Genomic DNA, 26,452 nt, shown 5'->3' with positions numbered 1-26,452 from the left:
CCTTGCTAAATGGAGTGAAGAGACAATGAAGCCAAGTCTTGGCTTATGCTTTTTCCTTTTCATATTGTTTCCACTCATCAGTTCCCTGTACTTGGGGAGACTCACATCTGTTTCTTCTCTTTGAACAGATGTAACCCTAGATATTAAACTAAAAACTTATAGCTTGTAGTGATTTGTTTTAGTTCTTAACCTTAAAAGTGAGGTAGCTTTTGGGGTCAGGAGTGCTGGGCGTAAAGAATGATGGTCAAAGACAAGCAGAAGAAATGTGTATTCCTTTTAGAAGGTTTAGTAAATTTGGGGAAGAAACGCTATCCAAGGTAGAATACCAGACAATCTCCAAAGTTTCATAGGTAAAGAAAGTAGACAGTTTGGAATCTTTTGGACATGTCTTATGATCGACCATCCTCCACCAACGTCACCATTATTTACACTTATTTATGGGAAAACCAAATCTATTCCCTCCATTATTTCAAAGTTTTGAGGCAGCTTGGGCCCCTCATTGAACACTTTGCCAGACTGAATCTTAAGATTTAGCCTGTCACCCCGCAGATGTTTATCTCAGGTCTTTCAGCAAAGGCAGATTCAAAACTGTAGTTTGAGAGGGTCTCCTATTCATTGTTTTCACTCGTCTGGTAATACTGAGTGTGTGTCTGTCTAAAGGTACCATATCATGCTAATTCAGTCTCTAGAAGATAATTCATCTGCACAGGCCTTACAAGCATGCTGTGTTAGGATACAAAGTTTTCCAGCACAGATCATTAAAGCAGGTTGTTCTTTTTGGCCTGATGTATGTGCTGCCAGTGTAGACTGTGTTCTGATATCTTCTTCAATTTCACAGGAACTGACAATGGCGAAGTCCTCCCTGAATCCATCCCATCAGCTCCTGGGACGCTGCCTCATTTCATAGAGGAGCCAGGCGATGCTTATATCATCAAGAGCAACCCCATTGCACTGAGGTGCAAAGCAAGGCCAGCCATGCAGATATTCTTCAAATGCAATGGCGAGTGGGTCCATCAAAATGAGCATGTCTCTGAGGAGAGTCTGGACGAGAGTTCAGGTAAGAACAGGAAGCAATCAGAACCACCTACGGTAGCTTCTCAGATTCTCACATTGTTATATGACTGCTTAAGCCACCCCCATTACCTCTTTTGAATGAGGTCACAGTAACATCATCTTTGGAATATCGTGTACAGTCATATCTTTACATGACTCCACAGCTCCCTTGCCTAGTGTACTCCAGTATGGTAGAGTTTTTTATTTTCCTGCTCTATATAACTTTAAGACCTAATTTTGTATGGAAGTTAATATTCTCATTGGAAATAAAACCAGGCATTCACTGTTTTCATTTTTCTGAATTCTAAATACTTTTTCAAGACATAAATCCTTCACCAAACACCTTTTTTTTTTTTTTTTTTTTTTTTTTTTTGTGGTACGTGGGCCTCTCACTGTTGTGGCCTCTCCCATTGCGGAGCGGGCCTCTCACTGTTGTGGCCTCTCCCATTGTGGAGCACAGGCTCCAGATGCACAGGCTCAGCGGCCATGGCTCACGGGCCCAGCCGCCCCGCAGCATGTGGGATCCTCCCGGACCGGGGCACGATCCCGTGTCCCCTGCATCGGCAGGTGGACTCTCAACCACTGCGCCACCAGGGAAGCCCCACCAAACACCTTTTTAAGCAGCATAAATTCAGTTTCTCTAATCTTTCCTCCTGGATATTATTTTTGTGTGCTTCATTCTCCACAGTTGGTGGTTTCTGTGTCGTCTTTAAGTTCTTTTGATTACTGTGTAGTCATAGAGCCCAAATTAGAAGACCAAGTTCGGATAGGATCTCCAGTATAAAAGAATTTCAGGACTATCATTATTGGCTTGGCTACTTTGGCTGATGAGGAGTTATGATGAGAATAGTGATCACACTAGCTAATGTTTGTTGAGCACTTACTATATACCAGGCCTAATCTAAGCATTTGATAGACATTATCTTACTGTCTTTTCAATAGCTCTCTGGGGTAAATAATGCTGTCACTGCCTTCTTATAGATAAGGAAACTGAGGCTCAAAGAAATTAAGTAAACTATGGGCTTGTGCTGGATCTGAAAGTAAGATCATTTGACTCAACTTTAAAAATTTATAACTTTTATATTTTAACATGTAACAGAAAGAGTATATGCTTTTGAACTTTGTCTCCTCAGACTAACTGAAAATTTAGCCTCATCCTAAGTCCAGTCTGGTGTCACCCTAGATTATTGATGTTATTAGTTCTGAACTTATTCACTAGATGTCAGATTCTGAATAAATCAAAAAGCCTGAGTATAATTAAGAAGTTTCAAGGTGGCTTAATTTATTAACTGTATACCAGTGCTGTTTAATACACTAGGCTAGGTCTTTCAGAGTATTCCAAGAAGGGTAAGAGGCAAACACTGATCTCTAGACCTTCATAGCAACTAATAGGTATAAGACCAGTACACCTGTAAGTGCAGTACAAATGAAGTTATGATAAATGTCTCAAGAGAGGTAGATGGCACTAGGGAGGATTTTTTAAAAAACCATGTCTAACTAGGGCTCTCAGGAAAGGTGTGGAAGCTATAGTATTTGAAAGGGACATTGATGAATATGTAATTCAGTTAGGCATAATTGATGCTAAACCCTATGGGGGAGTGAGGAGTCTCAATGGGCAACATTAGCAATTGAAAGGTCAACATTAGCAAATGAAAGAAAGCTGAGTGTATGTTCCACACAGCTTGGTTTGCTTGAAATATGAAATAGATGTAGGAGACAGCAGCTGATAGCTGGAAAACAGCTCAATCAGTGGCATAAAAGACCTCAAATACCAGAGCAAGGAGTCTTTTAATTAATTTTATGGATATTTTGCTAATGGTGGGGGTTGATTATATCGACACATGGGAATGAAGTGGCTTTGAAGCTATGCTTCAGAAGATGAATCTAGCAGAGGCCTTCGGAATGGTAAGGAGAAGTAGGAATGGGGAAGTTAGGAGGCTGGGATAATTCAGTTGAGAAAGTAAGGTCTGCTCCTGGAGCAATGGCCACAGAAATAAGAACTAGATATCTGATGTGAGAAACACTTCAACAAATCAGACTTAATGGCTGAATGAATAAATGAATGAATGGAGAAATAAAAACTAATCTTTTAACGGAAGCTAAAGGGTAGTCATCACATTAGCAAGGAGAAAAGTCTAAGATCGTTGTTTGGACAAACTGCACTTGAAATACTTATGGGATATAATGAAGAGATATAGATCTGGAACTTGGTAGAGTTCAGAGATAGAAAAGTAGATTAGGTAATCATCAATAAAGAATGAAGCCATGGATGTGGAGGAGTTGTCAAGAGAGAGTGGGTAATATGACAAGAAAATGGAGGTAGAGGCACACCTCCCTCAGGGTCAGGAAGGAGACACGTCAGCAGCCAGCAAAGAAGTGAGCAGGGTATGCTGCGTTCCAAAGCAAAAGGAGAAAATCATTTCATAAAGATCTTCAGGAATTACCCTGGCTCTACTTAGGAATCAATGAAGAAGGAGGCAAAGTACTAAACACATATATCAGCAGTGCTAAGCATTATGCAGTTCTGAGCTGATTCGTGTTTGTAGTATGAACGCATCAAAAGGTAGAGAAGCACCTAAAATCTTATCACAATTCCCTATCCGTTCCACTTTGGAACTAGTATGAGGAAAAAAACAAAAGTGCTTGTTTTAGAGATGCTGTTCTTCAGGCCAAAAGCATGCTTAGAACTTAGGAATCTAAGTGTACGAATGGGAAGGGATCTCAGTGGTAAACCTAACAGCCGTATTCTATTCATGAAATAAAAGGTTCCAGGAGATACAAGTATTCATGGTATAGTTCTTTCTAGAACCCAAGTCTCCTGATCTTCACTTTAGATACATTTCCTTGACACTGTAAGCCACCTTTACATACTTATTCCTGCGGTCTCCTTCCCAGTCAAAATATTGACACATTCCCTTACTGACATAAGGGCGGGTTTCAGCACCTGGCTCAGTATTTCCTGTCATGAATCTGTTCAGTGTTTAATTTCCCAAGTATATAATCCAGTACTGTTCCATTGGAGTTTCTTTATTCCTGACCATTTCAGCCATCTCTCTAAGGGCCAATCCCTTATTCTATGTTGTGTTTCTGGCCCTGTTAAAGTTTATAACAACCAAAGATATGGAGACATTTCCAGGATTCCAGGTATAGTTTCCTTCTTTAAAGAGGGATTTGACAAAATCAAAGCAAAAGAAGAGAACAAATTGAATCTTGGTGCCAGGAAACTTTCTGCTTCTGTGCTCCCAAGATTGGGATTTTGGAGAGACCTAGGTGGATTGACCTGGTGTTGGAGAGTTAAGTCACAAACAATAGCTATCTCACTTACCTTGGCATGAAGTCTTCCAAGAAGACACTTGGCGTTTTGGAAGAGAGCAGCAAAGGGAACAGCGTTTCCCATAGGAGCAAAACCCTATAGAACAATGGTAGAATATGAAAGGTTTATGTCTCGTATTCAGTTAGTCCAACCAGAGAGGGACTCAAATACTAGTGGCTCCATGGGGCTGTGTGTTTTATCCTCAGACATTGCTGCCCTAGATTTTGCCCAGTAATGAACTTAAAATAGCAGAACCCCTTAGGGTAAACTGCTCCAAATAAAAGAGAGGAAGAACATTGAAAAATGATCAACTATTTTTTTATACCACTGCTAGAAAATCCTATATCCGTTCTCATTTAAAGACCTCTTGATAAGTATTGCAGGCCAATTTAACACTCTACCCTCTTGTCATTTCACAACATTCTGTTTTGTTATTGCTTCTCCCTTTTAATTCCCTTAGCATTGCTGGGCAGCTCCATGTCTTGCAGATAGCAGCGTTGATTACATTCTCTGCCTCCACGTAAAAACTCCCCTCTTGGCTTCCTTTAAAAAAATAAAATAAGACCAATAAAAGTCTCAACTTTCAAAGGAACTGGGAAGAACAAAAAAGATCATGAACGACAAAATCTGAAGAGATTAAACACCGATTTAAAAAATAACCTGTTGAGAAAGAATTTTAACAGCTACTTTTTGGAAAAGAATTTAATAAGCACAACCATTTCTTCCAAGTCATTTTGACTGAATCAATAGGAAATGTCTCTCCCTAAAACTGTTTTTCTTCTGTGTGGTTAATGAAAATCACTGTCTACCACACACTGCAATTATGTTTCCTAAGCTCTGCAGTAATAGTGGAAAAGTGGAAACTGGAGCAAGATGAGTGGAGATATTAGACCCAAAACTAATGCATAAGTGTAATTAAGGTTGGAAACGAAATGGCCTCAGGTATTGAAAAATAGATGCATTACTTCCCCTGGGTTCTTCAGCGTGGAGCTGGAGCATAGGGATTGACTACCTTTACAGCCTTAATGGCTTTTGATGGGGTCTGAAAAATAATTCCTGCCAGTCCAGTGGGAGGGAATGATACCGAGAGACCAAGGATAATGGGACCACGTTTGACCAGAGGTAGAGAATGCTCCAGGCTCTTTTAAGAAGTTGAAAGTAACTGCTTCAATATCTTTGGCCAACGTGGTCTCTATTTCTAAAATCCTAGAGAATTTTGATTCTTTTTAGTTAGAGGTTTTCTTTCTTCACAGAACTAATGGGAAATGCATAGGACCTGGGAGTGCTGGGAGTCGACACAGAATCTTTTGTATTTCCAAATTGGAGCAATAAATCCTTTCAGTTGTTAAAGGCTGCACACTGCCTTTGGTCTTTCTGGCAATTTGGCCCCGTCCTCTAACAGTTCAAATACGAAGAAAAAGGATTGTATGTTTTCATGCAATTTAGCTTGGAAAACCCAGAGCTAGAGTTCTTTCCTGCAGAAAGCACAATTTATTTGACGTGAGTTACTGTGTTTGCACAGACACGGCTATCCCTCTTAGTAATGTGCACTTTTAGTTCTCTGCACAAGCCGAGCGATCCTCTTCCATTTGTTCTGTCTCATTTCATTTGGAAATATGGGAAGTCTTCTTCCTTGTATTTTTCTTCTGTTAGCATCTGGAGTTGAGAGGCAATCCCAATTCAGGAATCATGCCCCTGAGAAAGGAAAGGGGTGGATTGTTCAGTAATGCACAAATGCACACACACACACACACACACACACAGAGAGAGAGAAAAACAGCAACCAGCAAAACCCATCCTTGACAATCAGGATAATGTAGCCTGCGGGAAGCTTGAGTTATCAATAAGCTAAACCACTTCTTTACTGTTCAATAAAAACGGAGTTCCCTGAACCAAGGCTCCATGGTTTTTATTCTACCTCGGAGATACCAAAGTCTAATGAGCGAAATAACGCGTATTTCAACGTGTTATGGGAAAAGTCTCAACTCCAGTAGACTAATTTTTCTTCTTAAAGAATATCATTTCAGGGATTTCATTGTGTGTGATTTCCTTAAACAACTGGAGTCACTCTCTGGGAAGAAAAGGTTAATGGATTGTGTTGAGAAAAGGGAAAAGAGCAGAATAAAGAATGTATTAAATCTTTAAAGTTTGTATCTAAGAACTTCGCTCTGCTGGTGATGGGGATGTGAATATAGTATCCTCCAGAAAACCATTAATTTGAAGTTACCTCAAAGATTCACAAATCACCGAGGTGCATTTGGGAAGCATATATTTGAGACCACGGAACACAGCAGTAATCCATCTCTGAAGTGTTCCATTTGACAGTTTGTGGGTTTAAAACCCACAACTATAGAAATATTCTCCGACCCCACCCCAGATTGCATCCTGTTCATCACTCTGCTGCTCAGAGAGGACTGACATATTCTAAAAAGGTTTTCAGGAAAATATTATGAATTCCTTCCAAAAACTTGTGACAGAGCATGAAGACCTTGTGTCTAATTTAAGCCTTTCCTACAAAAAGAGACCATTTACTATCATTTCATTCATAGCAGAGATAGAAGGCAGCTAACCATTTATGCAATTTAATAACTTCCTAATATTGGCCAGAGATTTGTTCTAAACCCTAAACTCTTAAAGAGTGTCTTTGGACTTTTTTATAGTCTTCTCTGTTCATACAACATTTTAAATTTTTTTTTTTTTTTCTAATTTGAAGTGGGAATTATAAGGATATTTAAAAAAAAGATGGTCTGGTGATTAAGAGTATGGATATTAGTGCAAGATGATACCTCCATTTTTTTTCTTTTCTTTTTTTTTTTTTTTGTGGTACGCGGGCCTCTCACTGTTGTGGCCTCTCCCGTTGCAGAGCACAGGCTCCGGATGCGCAGGCTTAGCAGCCATGGCTCACGGGCCCAGCCGCTCTGTGGCATGTGGGATCTTCCCGGGCAGGGGCACGAACCCGTGTCCCCTGCATCGGCAGGCGGACTCCCAACCATTGGGAAGCCCGATACCTCCGTTTTTGAGCTCTGGCTCTCCATTTACAGACTTTTTAAAGGTAGATAGTTCCTTAGCATCCTTTCACCTCGGTTTTCCCATGTATAAAATGGCAGTTACAAGTATATCTACCCCATGGAACTATAGCAGGGGTCGTAGAACCTAATATATATGACATACCTTGCTCAGGGTCTGGTGTATAGCAAGTACACTATCAGGTTAGCCTTCAAAATGATAAATATAAAACTGCAATTTTTTTTTACATGGGGTAAGTGGCTGGTGATTTTGCTTCCAAAAACAAATAGAAAATTATGAACGTAATTACAGTTCCAGAAAGATAAAGGGGCTAGTCCTATTAACAGGTAAATCATTGTCTTTCATAGAATGACATTTTATTTGCCTGTGGTTCACTCCCTCAGTTTACATTTCGTCTTTGTTATTCTCAGAGCCCCTGGTATCGCCACGGGAGATAGAATTGGTAGGATGTATACCCTGATCTCGGGATGATCTACTAACAGGAAGTAGTTTTAGTGACTGCAGGAATGGAAAGCCTTTGATTGGGGCAGCAGGGTTGGAAATCATGAGTGTGGTTCCCACAAGTTGTATGAGGTCTGAGTGAGTCATTCAGGGGAAGCTGTCCTCTAACTGACCCTCCCCTCTCCACTTCTGCCTTGTGAGTTGCCCTTTTCTCTGTTATCAGACAACACTACCAAGTTAATTTGCTTTTCTCTGCCAGACATCTCTGTGCTGATTAATTTTAATCTCCAGTGAGGACGAAACTGGAGAGCTTGGGTGTATTCTTAGTTTCTGTACTTAAGACTGAACTTGCAGTGCTTCTGAGGAATATGTGGGGTGCTTATTATCCAGGGGAAACTAAAGAGTATTCATTAGGCATTGTGCCCGTTCAAAGGAGGACTATTTTTTTTTAATCAAAATACATTTGAATCTTGTTGCTAGGATGAAGTGGCAAAAGACATTTAGCCCTAATTAAGCATCTGCCAGTAAAATGGAATATGGTTCTGCCTTTTAATTATCTACATTTAATTTGCTACTTTCAGTAGCATGTTGGCTTGAAGACATCTAAGCTTCCCCCAAGAAATGGAGGCACAGTTCCCTGAACAGTTTTCTTGTATCTCAAAGTTTTAAAACTCCAAATAGGGATCAGATTCATGTGTCTTCACCAGAGCCTTGCCCTAGACACTGAGATAAATACTGGGTGAGGACAGAGCCTTCAGGTCAAAGGTAGGATGGCAACCGTTCCCAGAAGCTTTTGGTGATGCTGTGGAGAGGTTAGAAGCCCCTCTTGTGTGATCTTGTAGCAGTCTGTGCTTCTGTCATAGCGACTGTCGCATCACATTGGGACAGGTTGAAGTGTCTCCTCATCTAGCCTGCAAGATCCTTGAGGACAGGAATCTTGATCATTTACTTTGTCACAGTATCTTCAACACCTGGCAAAATGGCAAGCACATATGAGGCACTCAGTACAACTTTTTGAAAATAATATATGTTGTAAACTGTATGACATCTTTGATCTATTTCCTATTGACGTGGAACCTGCAGCAAAATAATAATTATAATAATAATAATAGCATGGTTTTAAGATGAAATAAGATAAGGTATGTGATGACATTAATAAAAGTAAAGGGCTATACAAATGGTATAATAGTAATGATAATATGTTATTCAAAATATGGGGGAACTTATTGTTCAAGCCTATTTTCTAGGCTCTAAACCTGGGCTAGTAAGAGACAAATGAAAAACATCTCCTTATGTAAGTGGTGGACTCACTTCTTCCAGCTGAGTGGACTGTTTTCCATCTTCTTAGGAAACAGTGGAGTAAGGTGGGCCTATCTCAGAGCCAAACCCAGGCATCAGTGGTACTGAGATACCTAAGGAGATGACGGTCTATTAGAGAAGGCTCTTGAATAGGAGATGGTTGCTTTTTTTTTTTTTTTTTTGCGGTATGTGGGCCTCTCACTGTTGTGGCCTCTCCCGTTGCGGAGCACAGGCTCCGGACGCGCAGGCTCAGCGGCCATGGCTCATGGGCCCAGCCGCTCCGCGGCATGTGGGATCTTCCCGGACCGGGGCACGAACCCGCTTTCCCTGCATTGGCAGGCAGACTCTCAACCACTGCGCCACCAGGGAAGCCCGGAGATGGTTGCTTTTCGTGGGCTGTTTGATTTTTTTTTCTCTCTCCCCAAATTGAGCAAGGCCCCATGCTACTCATGAAGTTGTATTAGAATAGTTCTTTGGGGCTTTGTCTGTGGAAGCTAATTACATAGAACTATTCTCTGGGTTAATCCCCAATCATGAAACATCACAGTGCAAAAAAAACCAGGCACGGAGTGGGTATAACACTGGGCTAAAATGGTCCAGGGAGACAGGCACAGCGACTAGCGTGAGGAAACAATTCACCAAAGCCTAGTCTGCTAGCCTCTTACTGCTTTGGTGTGGTTTGGGAATATGACAAGAGGAAGAGGGATTCTCATCTTTTTTCTTGAATGTAGTTATTTACTTTAGTAAGCCGAGTATCCTACTACAGAGAACTTCCAAAGATTGGACATCCAGTTGTGATGAGTGGTGCATCTGAGAGCTGGTGGGCAGCAGTGACCACGGCAGGATGCCGCTGAAGAGCCTTGTTGAAGTGTGATAATGGGCAGTAGATCAAAGGCAGGGGGACAGCTGTTAGTAGGCACTGTCTGCAGCTGGCATGGTGCTGGATATTCAGTTCTACTCCAGAGCTCTTTTCTTTTCTACAGAATAAGTTAGGACTAGAACTAGAGCCCTTTTGTTAGAAGTTGACCAGAAATAAATAATTTTCATCCTTTTTCTCTCTCCATTTCTTCCCTCCTTTCTTCCATATTTCTCTTCTTTGAACAGTGAAACATGCACCTTCAATTAGTTTGAAAATTCCCTTTTATTCTCCCAACAGGATTAGACCTGCTAAGAGTAACTAGTGTTTCCTATCTGATAAATAAGGGGATTATAGCAATAACTGCTGTCAGCATTTTTCTCATTTAAACAAATAAAGCTGACAGATGATGAAGTTCTGTGCTGCTCTGTTATGTTTAGTACATGCAGAGCAATTATTCATCCGTTGCCAACATTCGTCTCTCTACAACTCAACCATCCGCAGCATAGAAAGCTTATTAGCATTTCAGTTCCAGAGTCATATTTTCATCTTCTGTAGGACTCTCCTCCATAACAAAGGCTGATAGTTATAATCGCATAATAATTTAAAGGGTTGGACTTTTCCATGCCCATTAGTTACACAAGTTATCAGGTATAATGCTAGTCTTATTTATGAGTTGCCATCGTCTGTTTGCCTGGGATTTTTGTTCCCCTGTAGCATTTCCTGTGAATAAGTTAGCTGCCGTCTCTTGAGATGGAGAAATAGATGGTTATCTCTGTAACACTGTTGGATGAACTTCAGTGCAGGAGCGTGGCGGGAGCTGTCCTGAAATAGAGCCGTTTTAAATGGATGTTTCTCAGGTGTGGTTTCTCGTGTGTATATACACACACACATACATTTTTACATATATATATATATATTTATGCATATATATAATACATCACTAGAGAGAGCAATAGTGAAGATTTGCAAGAGAATATACTATTTAAAATTTTTATTTTAATCAATAGTTACTTGTTATAGTGGAGAAAAGTATAATAGAGACAAAATATTTATGATTTCCCAAAGGTTTTCCTAGCAGGGATGGTTTGACAAGGCTAAAGACCTCACGTTAGAAGAAAAAGGCATACTCCAGAGAGACACTATACTAGTGGGGATGGTGGTGGCGGGGGGTAATGAAGTCACTTGTGGCCTTTTAAAGAAACCTGATACGCTGATGCTACCTGAAGCAAAATACACTGTGTTTGGATAATACTTGGTTGATAATTCATTCTGCTTCTCCAAACCCATGGGGAACCTCTGTGAGGGACTTGAGACTGAGCCATCGTAATGCTGAAATCGTGATTTCAGCATTTTCCTTTCATCTGTGTTTAGTCTGAGTGAGAGGTTGCCAGACTTCCTGACATGAATGGGGTGAGATCAAGTTTGACCTTCGTGGTGGGGGTCTGTGGCCTACTGTTACGCTTTGCAAAACAATTGTGTGTTTGTCCATGTATAATAACCATGTTTTCAAGTGTTTGTATTTGATGCTCTGACATCTTAGGGTCTTGCTGACCCTGGAGGGACTGCCCTGCCCAGGACTGGCTAATTCCTAGACATAGCAAACAACTGGCCCAAGAGCGTGCCTTTCATATGCAAACCAACCGATCCAGAGCTTTATCCCCAACCCCTTCTTTTATCAAGCTCTTACACTGCTGACCCGTATCCCCTTGCCCTAACCCAGTACCAGACAAGTAGGGACAGCTCTTCTGTCCCGGAGCCCACTGAAATGATGCAAACGTGCCAACTCTAAATCTTTTTCCCCTGCCTCTCTGATTCCTTCCCGTGGAAACCACAATAAAGGCTCTTGCCCACATTCCCCCCTGCCCCCTCTGCCTCCTGACCCTGGTGCTTCCCTGTGTGGCCCCGGGTGCTTTGCCTCTTGTTTCTAGGGATCTGTGAGTGTAAACTTATTCTTTCCGGATGCGCATTTGTGTTTGAGTGTCCTACCTTAGCTCATTAAAACAGGCCCCATGTACCCCTTAAAACACCATGATGCCTAGATTAAATCATAGCATATTTTAAGGTTTGGATGGGGAACTCTCTGCTTTATAAATATGATGATCTTCAACCATTTTGAGATGGTGATTCTCTTCATTTGCAGCCTAGAGAAAGCTGATGGGTTTAGATATTATAAGATGGAGAAAGTAAAAAAATTAATACATATACACACACATATATATACACATGTATACACACATGTATAAGTTGTGTGTGTATGTATATATATGTATGTATAAATTCCACATGAGCTTGAACACATTTCTGACCTTCTAAGCGTATCGTGCTTCTTCAGTGAGACCTGATTCCCACGTGATTGGCGTATTTTGCTTCATAGGTTTCCCCATCACATGACAGGGGAGCTCAGACGTATCAAAGTTACTCCACCTGGAACCTGGATGTGCTGATTTAGGGTTTTCTCTCCTCTCTTGCACTATGCAAAGTAGATCCTCCACCATTTGTCTCAAATCAAAGCTGTGAAATATAAACCAAGTCCTCTTGTCTACAGCCTAGCTCCTTACTTTTGTTTATGCAGCCTAACTTTAAAAAGTCCAGTAGGGGTGTCACGCTCCAGTCTGCTTTCTGTCCTCACAAACTTTTTTGTAATCTGACTTCCGTTTCCCTTTCCCTTTACCTGCCAGCTCCACCTTCTCCAGGTCCTCTCCTTCTCTCTTTTATTTAAGTGCAAATTTAAAAAAGCAGCCGCAACAATACAATAAAAACCCCTCTAAGGCTTCTTTCCTATTCCACGTAGGAGGTGACTTTCAGGACTCTTACGTCTCTGACAGGTAAAAGGCATGCTTCTGCATTCTGCAGAAACAGAAGAAATGTGAATTATCAGCTGTCATCAGGATGATTTTCTATACGCGGTACCTCCTACAAATTTAGAAAGTCTAACTCAGATTGTGTACATGGTGATTGATGTGGCCATAAAACTCTCATCACACACTATAAATAACATGTTATTGATTGGGTAGAGGGGAATGTTTCCCAAGCCTGACTAATCCACCTCCGTTCTTGTTTTTTAAATCCTACCAGCACCCAGGATATAATCACATTCCACCTCCTCCACCAACAGTCCCTGGCTCCTTTTGACTATACTGATGGTTCTGTCCCCTGAATTCCTTTTGAACGTAAAGGAAAAATCATAGTCATGCACCTCATTTTTTCCTTAAATGTTCCATGCATTAGTCTTATTTCCATAATTATGTATAAGTACCTAAAGTACGAGGACAGAGTCGAATTTTTATGAGGGACCTGTGCAAAGTGCTGGTTTGGGTGTAAAACAGATCTAGCTTCAAACCCTGGATCTTCCATTTACAGGCTGTGTGATGATTGACAAATGACTCTCTAAGTCAGTTCTCTCTTCCGTAAAGTGGGGGTACAGTAGCCTCTGCTACATTAGGGCACTGCGGAAATGCAAAGAGTGAATAGGCTAAAGGCTTATGATGCTGGGCACTTAGTGGAGCTCAGTAAGCATCGCCTCCTTCTCCCATGCTGCCTGTCTCAGGGCAGGGCACAGCCTCAGCAGATGCCCATTAGCTGGAGAGAGCATGCCGATTATAAAGGCTGCTCCCCTGTTTGTGATGATTTAACTGATGGTGTCGAGGAGGGCGTCCTTTGCTCCTTGGCACTTGCTCTGAGGTGGCTATCCTTCCCAAAGAAAGAAAGGCTGATAGTCTATGGCTGGAGGTTTGGAAGAAACTCCCTCTTCAGAAACACCAGGCAAATTTTTTAACTATTAGATGGGAATGCAAAGATATAGTGATTAAACTAAGACGTTGACCTTGGCATTTTTTTATCTCATTTCCCAGGTGTAGCTTTAACCCTGCTGTCTGTGAAAGCCTCTCTTTTCTTCACCTCCTCATTCTGTTGCTCCAGGGACCTTCCAGGGTTTTCAAGGCTTCCAGACCAATTTAGTTCAACTTGTCTGCATCCCATTTGTTGTCTGGAGTTCTGGCTTTTCCTTGGATTCCCAGCCGTTCACCCGTCCCATGCATGTTCGCTGTCTTCTCGTTATTCTAAGCCACACGTCCAGAGTGACCCTCTCCTGCTGCCATACCCAGGGGTGGGAACACTTCGAAGCACTTGGAACTATGTCCCTGGGGTTGGTTTGTTGAGGACTGTTTAGCCTCTAGAATCCCAGAAATTAATTTGGTGCTCCTTTCTTCATGGTAGATTTTACACCAAGAAAGACAAAGAAGGGGGGAAGCGGTGGGGAGGGATAAATTGGAAGATTGGGATTGACATATACACGCTACTATATATAAATAGATAACTAATAAGGACCTACTGTAGAGCCCAGGGAACTCTTCTCCGTACTCTGTAATGACCTATATGGGAAATGAATTTTAAAAAGAGTGGATGTATGTGTGTGTATACCTGATTCACTTTGCTGTACAGCAGAAACTAACACAACGTTGTAAATCAACTATACTCCAATAAAAATTTAAGAAAAAACAAACAAAAAAAGAACAATAAATATTTATAAAAGCTAAAAAAGAAGACAGAAAAAGCATGGTGTCAAGGTACTGTGAAAATGATTCTATTGTATGGGAACCACACTGGCTGATGATACTATACACTTGTTCTTTCCAGCCTACTCAGCCGTTGGAATTTAATTAGCAGTAATATATTATTGTCAAAGTAATTAAAACTTCACCTTGATTAAAAACAGAATGGTTTAATTAACAGGAAGAGGTTGGGCTGGCCTTAACTTTCCGTTTGTGAAATACACCAGCCTCAGTGGATTGGTTCTATCTCCTCTGCAGGCCTGAAGGTCCGGGAGGTGTTTATCAACGTCACCAGGCAGCAGGTAGAGGACTTCCATGGGCCCGAGGACTATTGGTGCCAGTGTGTGGCGTGGAGCCACCTGGGGACCTCCAAGAGCAGGAAGGCCTCCGTGCGCATAGCCTGTGAGTATATTCTCGGTGACCTTCTTGTCGTGTAGGAGCACAGACTAGCCTTCCATAGAGCTGAAGAGCATTTGGACAGGCCAGGTGCTTCTGCAGAACAGGGATGAGAGGATAGCAAGACGCCATCAGAACTGTCTCCACCTCTACTCAATTCACTCTTCTAAAATTGTATTTTAAATGTTTGATAATTTCCCCTAGGAGACAATCAGCAAATCAGTTGGGCTAAGAGATTCTGCCTAGGTTGCCAGAATGCAGGTGCCTCCACAATACCGGGAAAAATGGTTTCCGAAAAAGAAAAAAAAAACCCACGCAAATGGATTCTGCTGTTCGTCATGAATGACACAGTTCAAGGGGCATTGATGAGAAAAGTTGAGCAATGACGGTTTACTTCGCCAGCAAATCTGTGAAAATAAGGCATTAAAGATTAAGGGAGTTTTATAGCCTCCTGTTAAACCTCTTTCCTCTGAATCTTAAAACATGGAAATGGGCTTTAAAACTGCATTTTTTTTGACCCAAGTAGGACTGAAAAAAAGACGCTTGAGGAAAAAAAAAAAAAAAAAAGAAAGAAGATTGCCTTTCAGGAGAGTCTAAGATTTCTTTATCATGTTTCAGCATCAGCGTTTTTATCATCTCAAACATGTTTAGAAATACACCAACTTCCTTTCTCCTCCTTAAATGTATCTTACCCACCCCATGGGTCCCCATAAAATCTCCTTTGTGAGCCCAGGAGTGTTACCCCTCCCCCAACAAAGAGATGGCGGGCAGAGATGGTTATTGTTTCTTTTTTTTTAATGCTGCTTTTGAGAGTGCCATGAAGACAAGAATACGGGACAAGGGGAATTTATTTAAGGACTCAAGGAATTCTTTGTAGCAGATGTTGATGGTTTAGGGATTAAGAATAGGAGTGAATTGCTCTTTGCAGAGACGTTTATGTTTCTTGGGAAATGAAATCTCCTTGTCAGCATAGGCGTTTCACCTTCATTATCTTGGTGATCTGGGAGGCTGTTGCCTGGGTCCTAGGAGACCAAGGAGGACCTTGCAAGCTGCGCTGTTGTTGTAAGAGCCATGGGAAATATTTTTCCTATTGTTATTTAGTTAATTTTAGCCCACAAATACTTTCTGACAGGTCAGTTGAGAAAGGGAATGTGTTTGATTTTATTCTTCCTTAACGAGTCCAGCTTTGTGCTCCTAGCATGGCCTCGCCTAGGCTAGCCGAGGTATTGTATTGTAACATCTTATGGAAAAACCTCAACGAACTTTTTGGCCAACCCAGTATTTGATCCTGGTCAGGGTGAGGCAGGTTATCCTCCGGATCCTGAAGAAAGGAGAGGCCAAACCGCGCAGGGAATTTCAACACAAGTTCCCTTGATTTCCTTGTCAGTGTCACTTTCCCCTTCCTCTTTTTCCTCTACTTCTTTGAGCCCCACGTGACCTATTCTATGAATTCCTATAAATAGCATCTCATTAATCCATCCGTCTCCAATGTCTTGTCATCTCCATACTTGCTCACTTCATTCCTGTCACGTGCCTGCTAGAAACCTCCAGAGATTTTCCCCCTGCTTATAAAGTTTGGCAAAGAACGGCTCAGACCCAGTTTGTTAATTTCCCATAGGCTTTGATCGTGTACAGTCTGCTTCATCCTTCTAAACACTTTAATGTTCTGTGTTTCACCCTCACTTCTCTGCCGTGTGCCTTTGCTCCTAGAGTTTCCAGTTGGATGAATGTGTACCCTGGTGGCTGAGAACCCAGATACTGAAGTCCTGTTGGTTTCCAGTTCCTAAATCCACTACTACTTAGTGTTGTGATGGTGGACAATCGATTCATCTCTGTGTCTTAATATTATGATAAAAGAGTGCTGACTTCATAGTTACTGGAAGAGTCAGAAGTATTGATAACTACAAAGTGTTTAAAACCACACGTAACACGGTGTTAACTCTTATCAGTCATTAGCTATTATTTTATGACATAGTTGATCCTCTGTAGCCTGAACATCATTCACCAGTAAGTGTGTTAATACTTAAACTAATTGAACTGAATTACATTTCTAGTGCCTTAGTGATTTTTCTGTGGCTCATGGCTATATAGACTCTCAAACTCCATTCTAGGCCAGCCCTAGGTATCCAACTCTCCCAAGTATGATAGGATCACAGAATGTTTTTTAAAAAATGGAAAACACTTTTCTATCACTTCCTACTTTTTTAGAGTCAGCTGATACTTTTGTGGTACTAATCTTGCAAACCTCTTCAGGGATTAAAAAAATCATTTTGTCATTCTTATGTATGATATGCACATCTGAATATGATAAAGATCTGATTTTTAAGTAAAAAAAAAAGAATATCCTTAAAGCCTGTATTATGCAGTTAGCTTAATATAATCTCTAATATTTACAATATATTTTTAATCTCTTTCTATGTAGCAAGTGACAGATTATTTAAAATTATTTATGCAAGTTAAGACATGATTTGTCATTAAATATTGCATTTGACTTGGAGACCAGTATACATTAAAATGTACACTGAAATTTAACTATGTTTATTGGCATTGAAAATGGAGGGGAAAAACTGCCTTTAGGACCTTGCTTGGAATTCTTTTGATTTGCTTGCAGGAGGGAAAAAAAAACACCACTTATTTTTGTATAACTTTCATGTTTTATTGAAATAAGAGATTTCTCGCTGCTATTTGCAGGCACTTCCCAGCAAATAACACATTGCCCATGAGGATAGTTTTTATTCCCAATAAATGAAAAGCCAAATTGGACATAATTGTCACGATATTTCTACTTTTTAAGATTGGTTTTTGAAGTGCTAAAGACATCTTCACGTGCTACATAAGGATTTTGATATATGAATGTAGCTTACGAATCTGACAGTTGTCTTGAGGGGACTTTGCAAAATTAGTATCATTTTTATATGATTCATTAAATTATTGTAGTTCAACATCAGCTCCTTATGCTTCCTGCATTTAACCAATGGTCCATTAAGAATTTAACAGTTTCAGAAATGCAGTGGGCAAAACCTTCATGGCATCTGGGCCATCAGCTGAGGGATGTCCTGTCATGATCATGTTAGCTTATCTCTCTAAAAACACCAGGAAGCTCGCTGGCAAGGTATCGCTTAGAGATCATTCGATTTTAAAGGGAAACAATATAGACACAATTATTTTATTTATGTCACTCATATTTTTACTGAAATGGACCCACCTGGGGTATCAGTTAACTATGCAGATTCCTGGCTTCTACCCCAGACCTGAGGAAGGACCAGGGAAGCTGTGTTTGTATGAAGTTATCCAGGTGAGTCTGTGATCAGGTATCTTTGGGACAGCTTGGTCAGGAACAGTGTTTCTCAAATTTTAACACGTATGCAAATCAACTGGGTTCCTATTGAAATGTAGATGATTCAGTGGACATGATTTGGTATGTCCAGTCCAAGGTCCGAGGTTCTATCATGTCTAAGGGTTCCCATAGGATGCTGATGCTGCCAGTTGTGGACCCTGCTTTGAGTAGCAAGACCCTTAGAACACCTTTAGGAAGCACTATTTGGGAAATACGGATTTAACCCATAGCTCCAATGTCATCATTAATAGCTGAGAAAGTGATATTCAGAGCGGTTAGGTGGCTTGACCAGAGGTCACCCGGCAGACATGGAACCAGATCTTATATTCATCCATTCACCCTCCCTGGGTGCTCTTGCTACCAAGCCGTGTTGATTGCTTTCTATTAAATGGGAGTTTGAGAACCATCATAGAAAGATAAGTTCATGTGCCTTTGAGCATTTCCTTGAGGAAAGCAGTGATTGCTTTCCTATTCTGTTTCTGAAGAAATTGAGTTCCTCCACATAGTCAAGTTATTATATATATACACATATACATACACACATATATAATACATATGTATAATATATATACTTTATATATATGTTATTATATATTATATATATAATATATATTTTTATATATAAATCATGACTCATTGCTGCCTTAGTGGTCACAAAAAAATCAGTACAGATTTTGTTGTAGTAGCCAAAGTGCCTGTCATCTTAAACCATTTTCTTTTCCTTAATAATTCCACCCTGTGTCTGCTGGCTGCCCATCCAATCACCTGGGGCTGGAAATAGCTGAGGCTCCATTTCAAAGTGATTTTCTGGAGGGAAAATAAATAAATAAAGCAACCCACATTCACCCCCACCAGGTTGGCAGAAGTCCATCTGCAGCGAGTGGCTCCCACTGGCCTCCTCTCGTTTGTCTGATTCGATCACGCTGGAGGAAGTCGGGCTGCTCTGGCATCTGTTATTTCTGCCCCTGGACAGTTGTCAAAGGAGGAATATTCAGTTATTCGTAGTTTTTTATTCTCATGGGTGAACATTTGGCTGCTTAGCTGTTGCCGTTTTTCCCTCTTCTTCATCTGCGTTCAGAATGTTTGGCCTCTATCATCACCTCTTGGTCGGGCAAACTCTTCTTTTTTTTTAAATAAATTTATTTATTTATTCATTTATTTATGGCTGTGTTAGGTCTTCGTTGCTGTGCACAGGCTTCTCATTGTCGTGGCTTCTCTTGTTGTGGAGCATGGGCTCTAGGTGCACGGGCTTCAGTAGTTGTGGCACGAGGGCTCAGTAGTTGTGGCTTGTGGGCTCTAGAGCGCAGGCTCAGTAGTTTTGGCACACAGGCTTAGTTGCTCTGCGGCATGTGGGATCTTCCCGGACCAGGGCTCGAACCCGTGTCCCCTGCATTGGCAGGCGGATTCTTAACCACTGAGTGACCAGGGAAGTCCCCGGCACACTCTTCTTAACACCTGAGCCTTTTCTTCAATATGGGAGTTGGGGTTGGGGGGATGAGGGAAACCTTGGCCTGTTATAGTCACATAGCAAGTTGGCCACTTGGGATAAAACGCAGCAGGAACCCATTGTTCTGCTGATTTTTTAAGAAAAGGAATCTATAAAACATGCATCCTGAATATAATTTAAATAGATGGCTTATTTGAGAGACTTCTAAAATATCTATACAGTCGTGCCAAGAACGAGTGAAGAACTTAGAGAATCTCATTTAAAAGCTATGAAACTCCCTACCTAATTACAGGCCCATAGCGAAAACAGTATTATTTTAATTTGCTTTGGTGGGGGAGGGCGGTATCTTTTTTGAGAACTTAGAGGAGATATCCAACTAGACCTCAGTTATGGATCTTGGCTTCATGGCTTTGATAAATAATTTCACCTGTTAAAAACTGTCCATAACCCCCTCTTGATAGCAAAAATAAATATAAAAACACATCGGCACGTGTGTCTGGTGTTCAGTCAGCCTTAACCTCTGTTTTCCGTCTTATTACCCATTATATCCATACAAGCGTACGGGGCTCCAGCTGAGTTAGGACAGCTTAGATTCTGGGACATAGACTTTTCTTTTTCCTTGATGTGCTCATATCCTTTCTTCTTCCTGGAGTGTATTCCCAGCCGCATCTCGCACTCCTGCCTTTGTCCGCCTAATTCCTACATCCAAGGTCTGTTGTGGATACCGTGTCCTTTATGAAACCTAGTTTAGCAAATCCCTTAATACTAATTGACCTCAGCAGCCTGACGTACCAACTGAGCCCTTAAAAAAGGGTCCCCTCCAGCATCTCCAGCTTCAAAATTGATAAAACCTAAATATCCATCTTCGAACTCTCCTAGCATTTTTTTTAGCACTTCTCCCATGGTACTTATTATCATTTTCCCAGAATCATGGTTATCGTGAAGTTATTTGTGGATTGATTTTCCCTTGTTCGATGGTAACCTGCTGTAAGATTCCGTTGCATTGCTCTCATTGTCTTGACCTCTGAGCCTAGTGGGGAGCCTTATCTATCACCTTTGCATTATAGATGTTTGTTTGGTTTGAAAGGCAACCCTATCAATGCTGGATATGGTTCTGTGAAAGGGCATTTGTGAGCTGTGTGTCATGATGGTGCCATGGGACTAACACGGCAACTGGTTTTAGCCAATCCATAGCTCACAAGGATGCTGTTATTATAAGGACCGTCTTTGTCCTCCCTGGCTTGCGAAGTACTCCTAATGTTTACTGCAGTAAAGAAGAGGTCTAAAGGGAATCGGGAGTCGGTGAGTCATCACAGCCCTGCGACGTGCAGCATGTGGCCCCCAAGGCGTCCAGCTTTATCTGCACTTTTCCCTTCCTTCCTTTTCAGAACATGGAATTTGTTCAGAGGTTATGGAAAACATGTTATGACCAATTCTCAGCACCGGGTAGCAATCGCACAAAAGTTTAAAATCCTCCTTCCTCTTCTCTTGTAAGAATGTGGCCAGAGTGAAGAGAAAATACTGTCTACTTGGCCAAAGGTTGGCCAAAGGTTAACCTTTGGCCAACCTTTGAAATTAACTTCTATGAATATTAGAAATTAACTTCTATGAATATTACTGAAAGATCTGAGAGTCCAGGCCTCCTGATGGAGTTGCACACTACACAGGAGCATCTAGCCAAGGAAGGGGATTGGTGTTGAAATGCAGCCTGCATTCCACTAGGCAGGACTGCCCCCCAGAGCATGGCTACAACCACATGAGGGTAGGGACTGGTTTTTCTTGCTGCTGCTTTATAGCCAAGACCTGTGTTCTCACAGGTGTCCAGTTTACAGAAAGGTGCCACATAGGCTGGTGGCAGCAGAACTGGGTACAAAATTTGTGGTACTGAGTGCAAAATGAAAACCGTAATTCGAAGACACATGAACCCCAGTGTTTATTGCAGCACTATTTACAATAGCCAGGTCATGGAAACAACCTAAATGTCCATTGACAGATGAATGGATAAAGAAGATGTAGTACATATATACAATGGAATATTACTCAGCCATGAAAAGGAATGAAATTGGGTCATTTGTGGAGATGTGGATGGACCTAGAATCTGTCATACAGAGTGAAGTAAGTCAGAAAGAGAAAAACCCATACCGTATATTAACACGTATATATGTGGAATCTAGAAAAATAGTACAGATGAACCTATTTCCAGGGCAGGAAGAGAGATCCAGATGTAGAGAACGGACATGTGGACATAGGAGGGGAAGGGGAGGGTGGGATGAATTGGGAGATTAGGTTTGGTATAAATACACTAGTATGTGTAAAACAGATAGCTAGTGGAAACCTGCGGGATAGCACAGGGAGCTCAGCTCTGTGCTCTGTGATGACCTAGATGGGCGGGGTGGGGGGGGGAGGAGGGAGGTCCAAGAGGGAGGGGCTAGATGTATACATATAGCTGATTCACTTCGTTGTATGGCAGAAACTAACGCAATACTGTAAAGCAATTATACTCCAATAGAAAAAAAGAAAAGAAAATGTGGGTCCCCTTGTTCAAAAATTAAGCATTTCAAGACATCAGTATTAGACCATTAAATCAAGCATGGGGCCCCATTTGACTATACTGGTCCCACACCCATGAAGGTGGCCATAATGGCAGTAACGGTGATGATTCAAGAAATCACTTTATATGTGTAACGCTATTATACAAAGGAAATAATTGGCCTAGAAAGGCTAGAGACGTATTCAAACTGATTCCACGTGGAATTAGAGACAAGATTACTCTGTTTTTCCTCCAAAGCCAGAGGCAGCATCACGGGAGGTAAGTTTTAAGATGGCATATTTGGGGTAACTAGAAATGCCCATTATGGAACATTATTTCTATGGCCCCATTCTCCTTCAGTCTGTACAGAGGCAAGCGAGGGATGTATGTCTGGTGGCAGTGATACTGAAGAAGGAATTACTGCATTGGGTGAGTAGGTGACTAATAGGGTTTTCTTTAAAAAGTTATTTTGACATAATTCAGACTTGCAAAAAAAATTGCAATATAGTACCAAAAAATTCCCTTAAGGCCTTTGCTGACAATCTTCAAATGTTAACCTTTGACCATATTCGCTTTGGCATCGTCTCTTTCTGTGTTTATCAGTATATGTATTTGTATGTAGACAATTACGGTTTATTTTTTGACTTGTTTAAGATTAATTTGCAGACATGATGCTTCCTTTCCCCTAAATACTTTATGGTGTATGTTTTTAAAAAACATCTTCTGACATGACTGTAGTATATTTACCAAGAAATTAACATTGATACAATTCTATTATCCAATCTAAAGACCTTATTCATCTTTCATCAACTGTTCAGTAAAGTCCTTTATAACAGTAACAAATCCTAGATCATGGCTTACATTCAGTTGAGAGATCTCTTCAGCCTTCTTTAATCCAAATAATTGCTTGGTCTTCCCTTATTGTTCATTACACTGAATTTTTCAAGTGTAAAGTCAGTTATTTTATATAATGTTCCTCAAATTGAACATGTAAACAGGAAATAGCAGTCACCTAGAAGGGACTGCCACTGGTCAAAGAGATCATCGTAATGGTTGTAACTCATTAAATAAGAATCCATGAATCTACACTGGTATATTTTTTAAATATATGAATATAAAATGAATGAATATAAAAATAAATGGAGGGAAAGAGGCAGCTCTTCCTTACAATAAATGAATAAATGTAGAAGGAATGATGGAAATGGAAAATTATTTAGCATGTATCGTAAAGTTAATTAAGATAAGTGTCATTGGATGCTAAAACCAGTGGCTGAATGTTTTAGGAGTAACAGGATGTTTACAGGATTGCAAAGTATCTCTCCACAAGATACTGATGAATTACAAAGGGGGAGTTAGTAATTTAGCAGTAGAGAATCCTGCCATATACCACCTTAATCAAGTGGTCACAGTTGACATCACCAGCAATGGGACAAATCCACAAATTACTCCTGATGGGATAGAATGAGAAGATAGCGTCACTTCAGTGATATTCCTCCCAAATATAGTTCGTCTGTATTTAACCACAGGAAAACATTGGACAAACCTAAAATGAGGAACATTTTACATAATTGGTCATTTTTTAACTACACACGTCTTTCACAATGCCAGCCTGGGGCTGGGGTGTTCTGTGGATATAAGAATCCACAAGATAGACAAGCTACATCTTTTTGAAAGTCAGTGGTATTCCCTTTGAGGTCAGTAAAATATAAACATGAACACAATTATGGAAAAAAACTTTCTTGAATTGTGAAGATGCAACTTGAAACGTCCAAGCCATTCTGTGCATGCCACATCTTTTTAGGCTCCATCTATAAATGCCTTGGGGATATGAATTTATCCTCCTCTGCCAGTGGGGGCGCTTCAGTCGAAAGTATGAGTAACACTGAAGTATAAGAGCTTGTGATTCTATGAACAGAGTAGGGTTATTTCTATGGAATTGGTATAAATTATGCTACTTTTGCCTAACGTGTCCACAGTTGAGTACATCAGCCTTAAAGATGAGAACTGCTGGGTAGTAGTGCATTACTTTACAACATATCCTACAGTCAGTGATGAAAAAGTTCTCCAAATAACATTCCTTCATGTTACTGATTGCCAACTGTTAGTTACTGAGAAGAATTTGTAGAAATATGGCCACCCCCTTTTTAGGAAATCTCAGTTTATTCAATCTGCCATTCTTGTGAAATAAACCTTAAACTTCCTGGAAAATGGCCATTTCTCTAAAAACCTCAGTGGAAGTTTAATAGGAAGAGGATATAGATTTTACTTCAATTCAGCTCTCATTTTCTCCACCGAAGAAATCTTCTGACAGATAATATGAGCAGACGATAAGCAAACAAAACAAAACGAAAAAACACAAAACAGAAATACAACATATCTTTGAGGACGTTTTTAGCCTAGTGATATTATTCTTAACTTAATATCCCTCTACCAGGATAAGTAAGGACAAGGGTGTGCATTCTAGAAACTTTTTAAGTGTCAAAGAAATGCTAACTAAGGTGTGGAAGTGCTGGACAGCCATGAATAATTGTCTACATGTTCTAGATAGCATAGCAATAAATGAAATCCCATCCTTTCTTTTGAAGAGTTTATACTCTCGCGAGAGGATAGACTTAATCAAACAAGTTTTTTCGAGGGAGCACGGTTAGATAAGCACAGTCTGTTTCAGGAGCTCACCAGAGGTTCAACCAGAGGTTCAACAGATCCTAAAGGTCTGTGGTATACTTCCTGAGCTAACTCCTTAGGAAGAATGAGGGTTAACTTAAAGACCCCATGTTCAGGTTAAAGAGAGAGTTTGAGTTGCAAGCACAGAAAGATGGAACAGTATGGAAAAACTACATGGAACTATGTGGGAAAACAAGGAGATGGAGCTACCCAGGGAGAAGTAGGTCAGATTATAGAGGGTGTTTGAATTCTCTGCTAAGGTTTAGATTTATTCAGGATGTGGTCTAGGGCCACTGAAGTGTCATAGCAGGGTGGTGACGTGGTCGTATCTTCAGACCCTCACCCCACCTTCCCATTCAGCCACAGAGATTTAAAGGTAAGTAAAACTGAAGGCAAGGAAGCTTCATGCCAACCTGTGAAACTGCTGACGGGGCTTGAACTTCTGCTGGGATGGTATATGTTAAAGGGGAAGGGGCAAATTGGAGATTCCAGGAAGGTGAAACTACCAAGCCCGTGTGGCTTCTTGCATGCAGAGGTGAGGAGAAGTGAGGTAGGAATTGAGGAATTACCCCACGTTTGGGGCTTTCTTGATTTGGGGCTAAAGTGACTGAATTAATGGTGATTCCATTAAATGAGGTTATGATTAGAGTAGAAGAAACTAGTGTGCAAAACAAGATACTGAGTACGGTTTTTAATCATGTTATGTGGGAACTACCCATGGAACATTCAGCGAACTCTTTTCATCATGCAGTTGTGTTTATGAGCCTAAAGCCCAGGGATCAGCATCAAACATTAGAATTGGGGCTTCCCTGGTGGCGCAGTGGTTGAGAGTCCGCCTGCCGATGCAGGGGACACGGGTTCGTGCCCCGATCCGGGAAGATCCCACATGCCGCAGAGCGGCTGGGCCCGTGAGCCATGGCCGCTGAGCCTGCGCGTCCGGAGCCTGTGCTCTGCAACGGGAGAGGCCACAACAGTGAGAGGCCCGCGTACCGCAAAACAAAAACAAAAAAAGGTCATTGGCAAGTAGGTGGTCATTAGGATAATAGATCTCCATCAGGAAGATAGGAGGATTTTATCTGAAATACTTAAAATGGTGTCAACTGAAAAAAATACACAACCTAAAAGTTGAGAGTTACGTTTTATTCAGCAGACTTTCTGAGGACTTTAGATAAATGCTGAAAGAAGTGTTCTGAAGAGCCAAGGGGGAAGCCAGGATATGTAGAAGTTTTTGCAACAAAAGACCAGGTAGTCGGAACATCAAAGGATTACTGTTAATAAAAAAAACCCCAGATATTTCAGGTTAAGGAATTCAGCGCTTTTCTATGTATGGGAAGATGCAAGAGTCTGGGCTGACTGAAATCATTCCTTTGCTATGCACCTCGGCCCTCTGGGCCCAGTATCCTGTGTTTTCTCATCCTGAGTTTCCTCAGGTGCACTATTGTGGGTGGCTACAGCGGCTGACGGCCAGATGTGCTTGGCAGTGGGCAGCCCATTTGTCTCCATCCTGAGTTCCCTCAGGGCTCACAGTCCGGGCAG

General features: G+C 41.0%; 1 protein-coding gene across 1 annotated transcript in view; it reads left to right on the top strand.

Moving 5' to 3' along the window:
• The first annotated feature begins 240 nt into the window (after positions 1-240).
• Positions 241-26,452, top strand: part of UNC5D (unc-5 netrin receptor D) — a 276,418-nt gene continuing 250,206 nt past the window's right edge. Inside the window, exons 1-3 of the mRNA XM_049704290.1 lie at positions 241-283; positions 839-1,057; positions 14,801-14,944. Coding sequence (XP_049560247.1) covers positions 241-283; positions 839-1,057; positions 14,801-14,944 — 406 coding nt within the window. The remainder of the gene's footprint in view (positions 284-838; positions 1,058-14,800; positions 14,945-26,452) is intronic.

The sequence above is a fragment of the Orcinus orca genome, chromosome 21 (assembly GCF_937001465.1).
Source record: "Orcinus orca chromosome 21, mOrcOrc1.1, whole genome shotgun sequence".
NCBI lineage: Eukaryota > Metazoa > Chordata > Mammalia > Artiodactyla > Delphinidae > Orcinus > Orcinus orca.
Note: the sequence above shows the minus strand (reverse complement) of the source record. Positions and strands in the feature narration are given on the sequence as shown.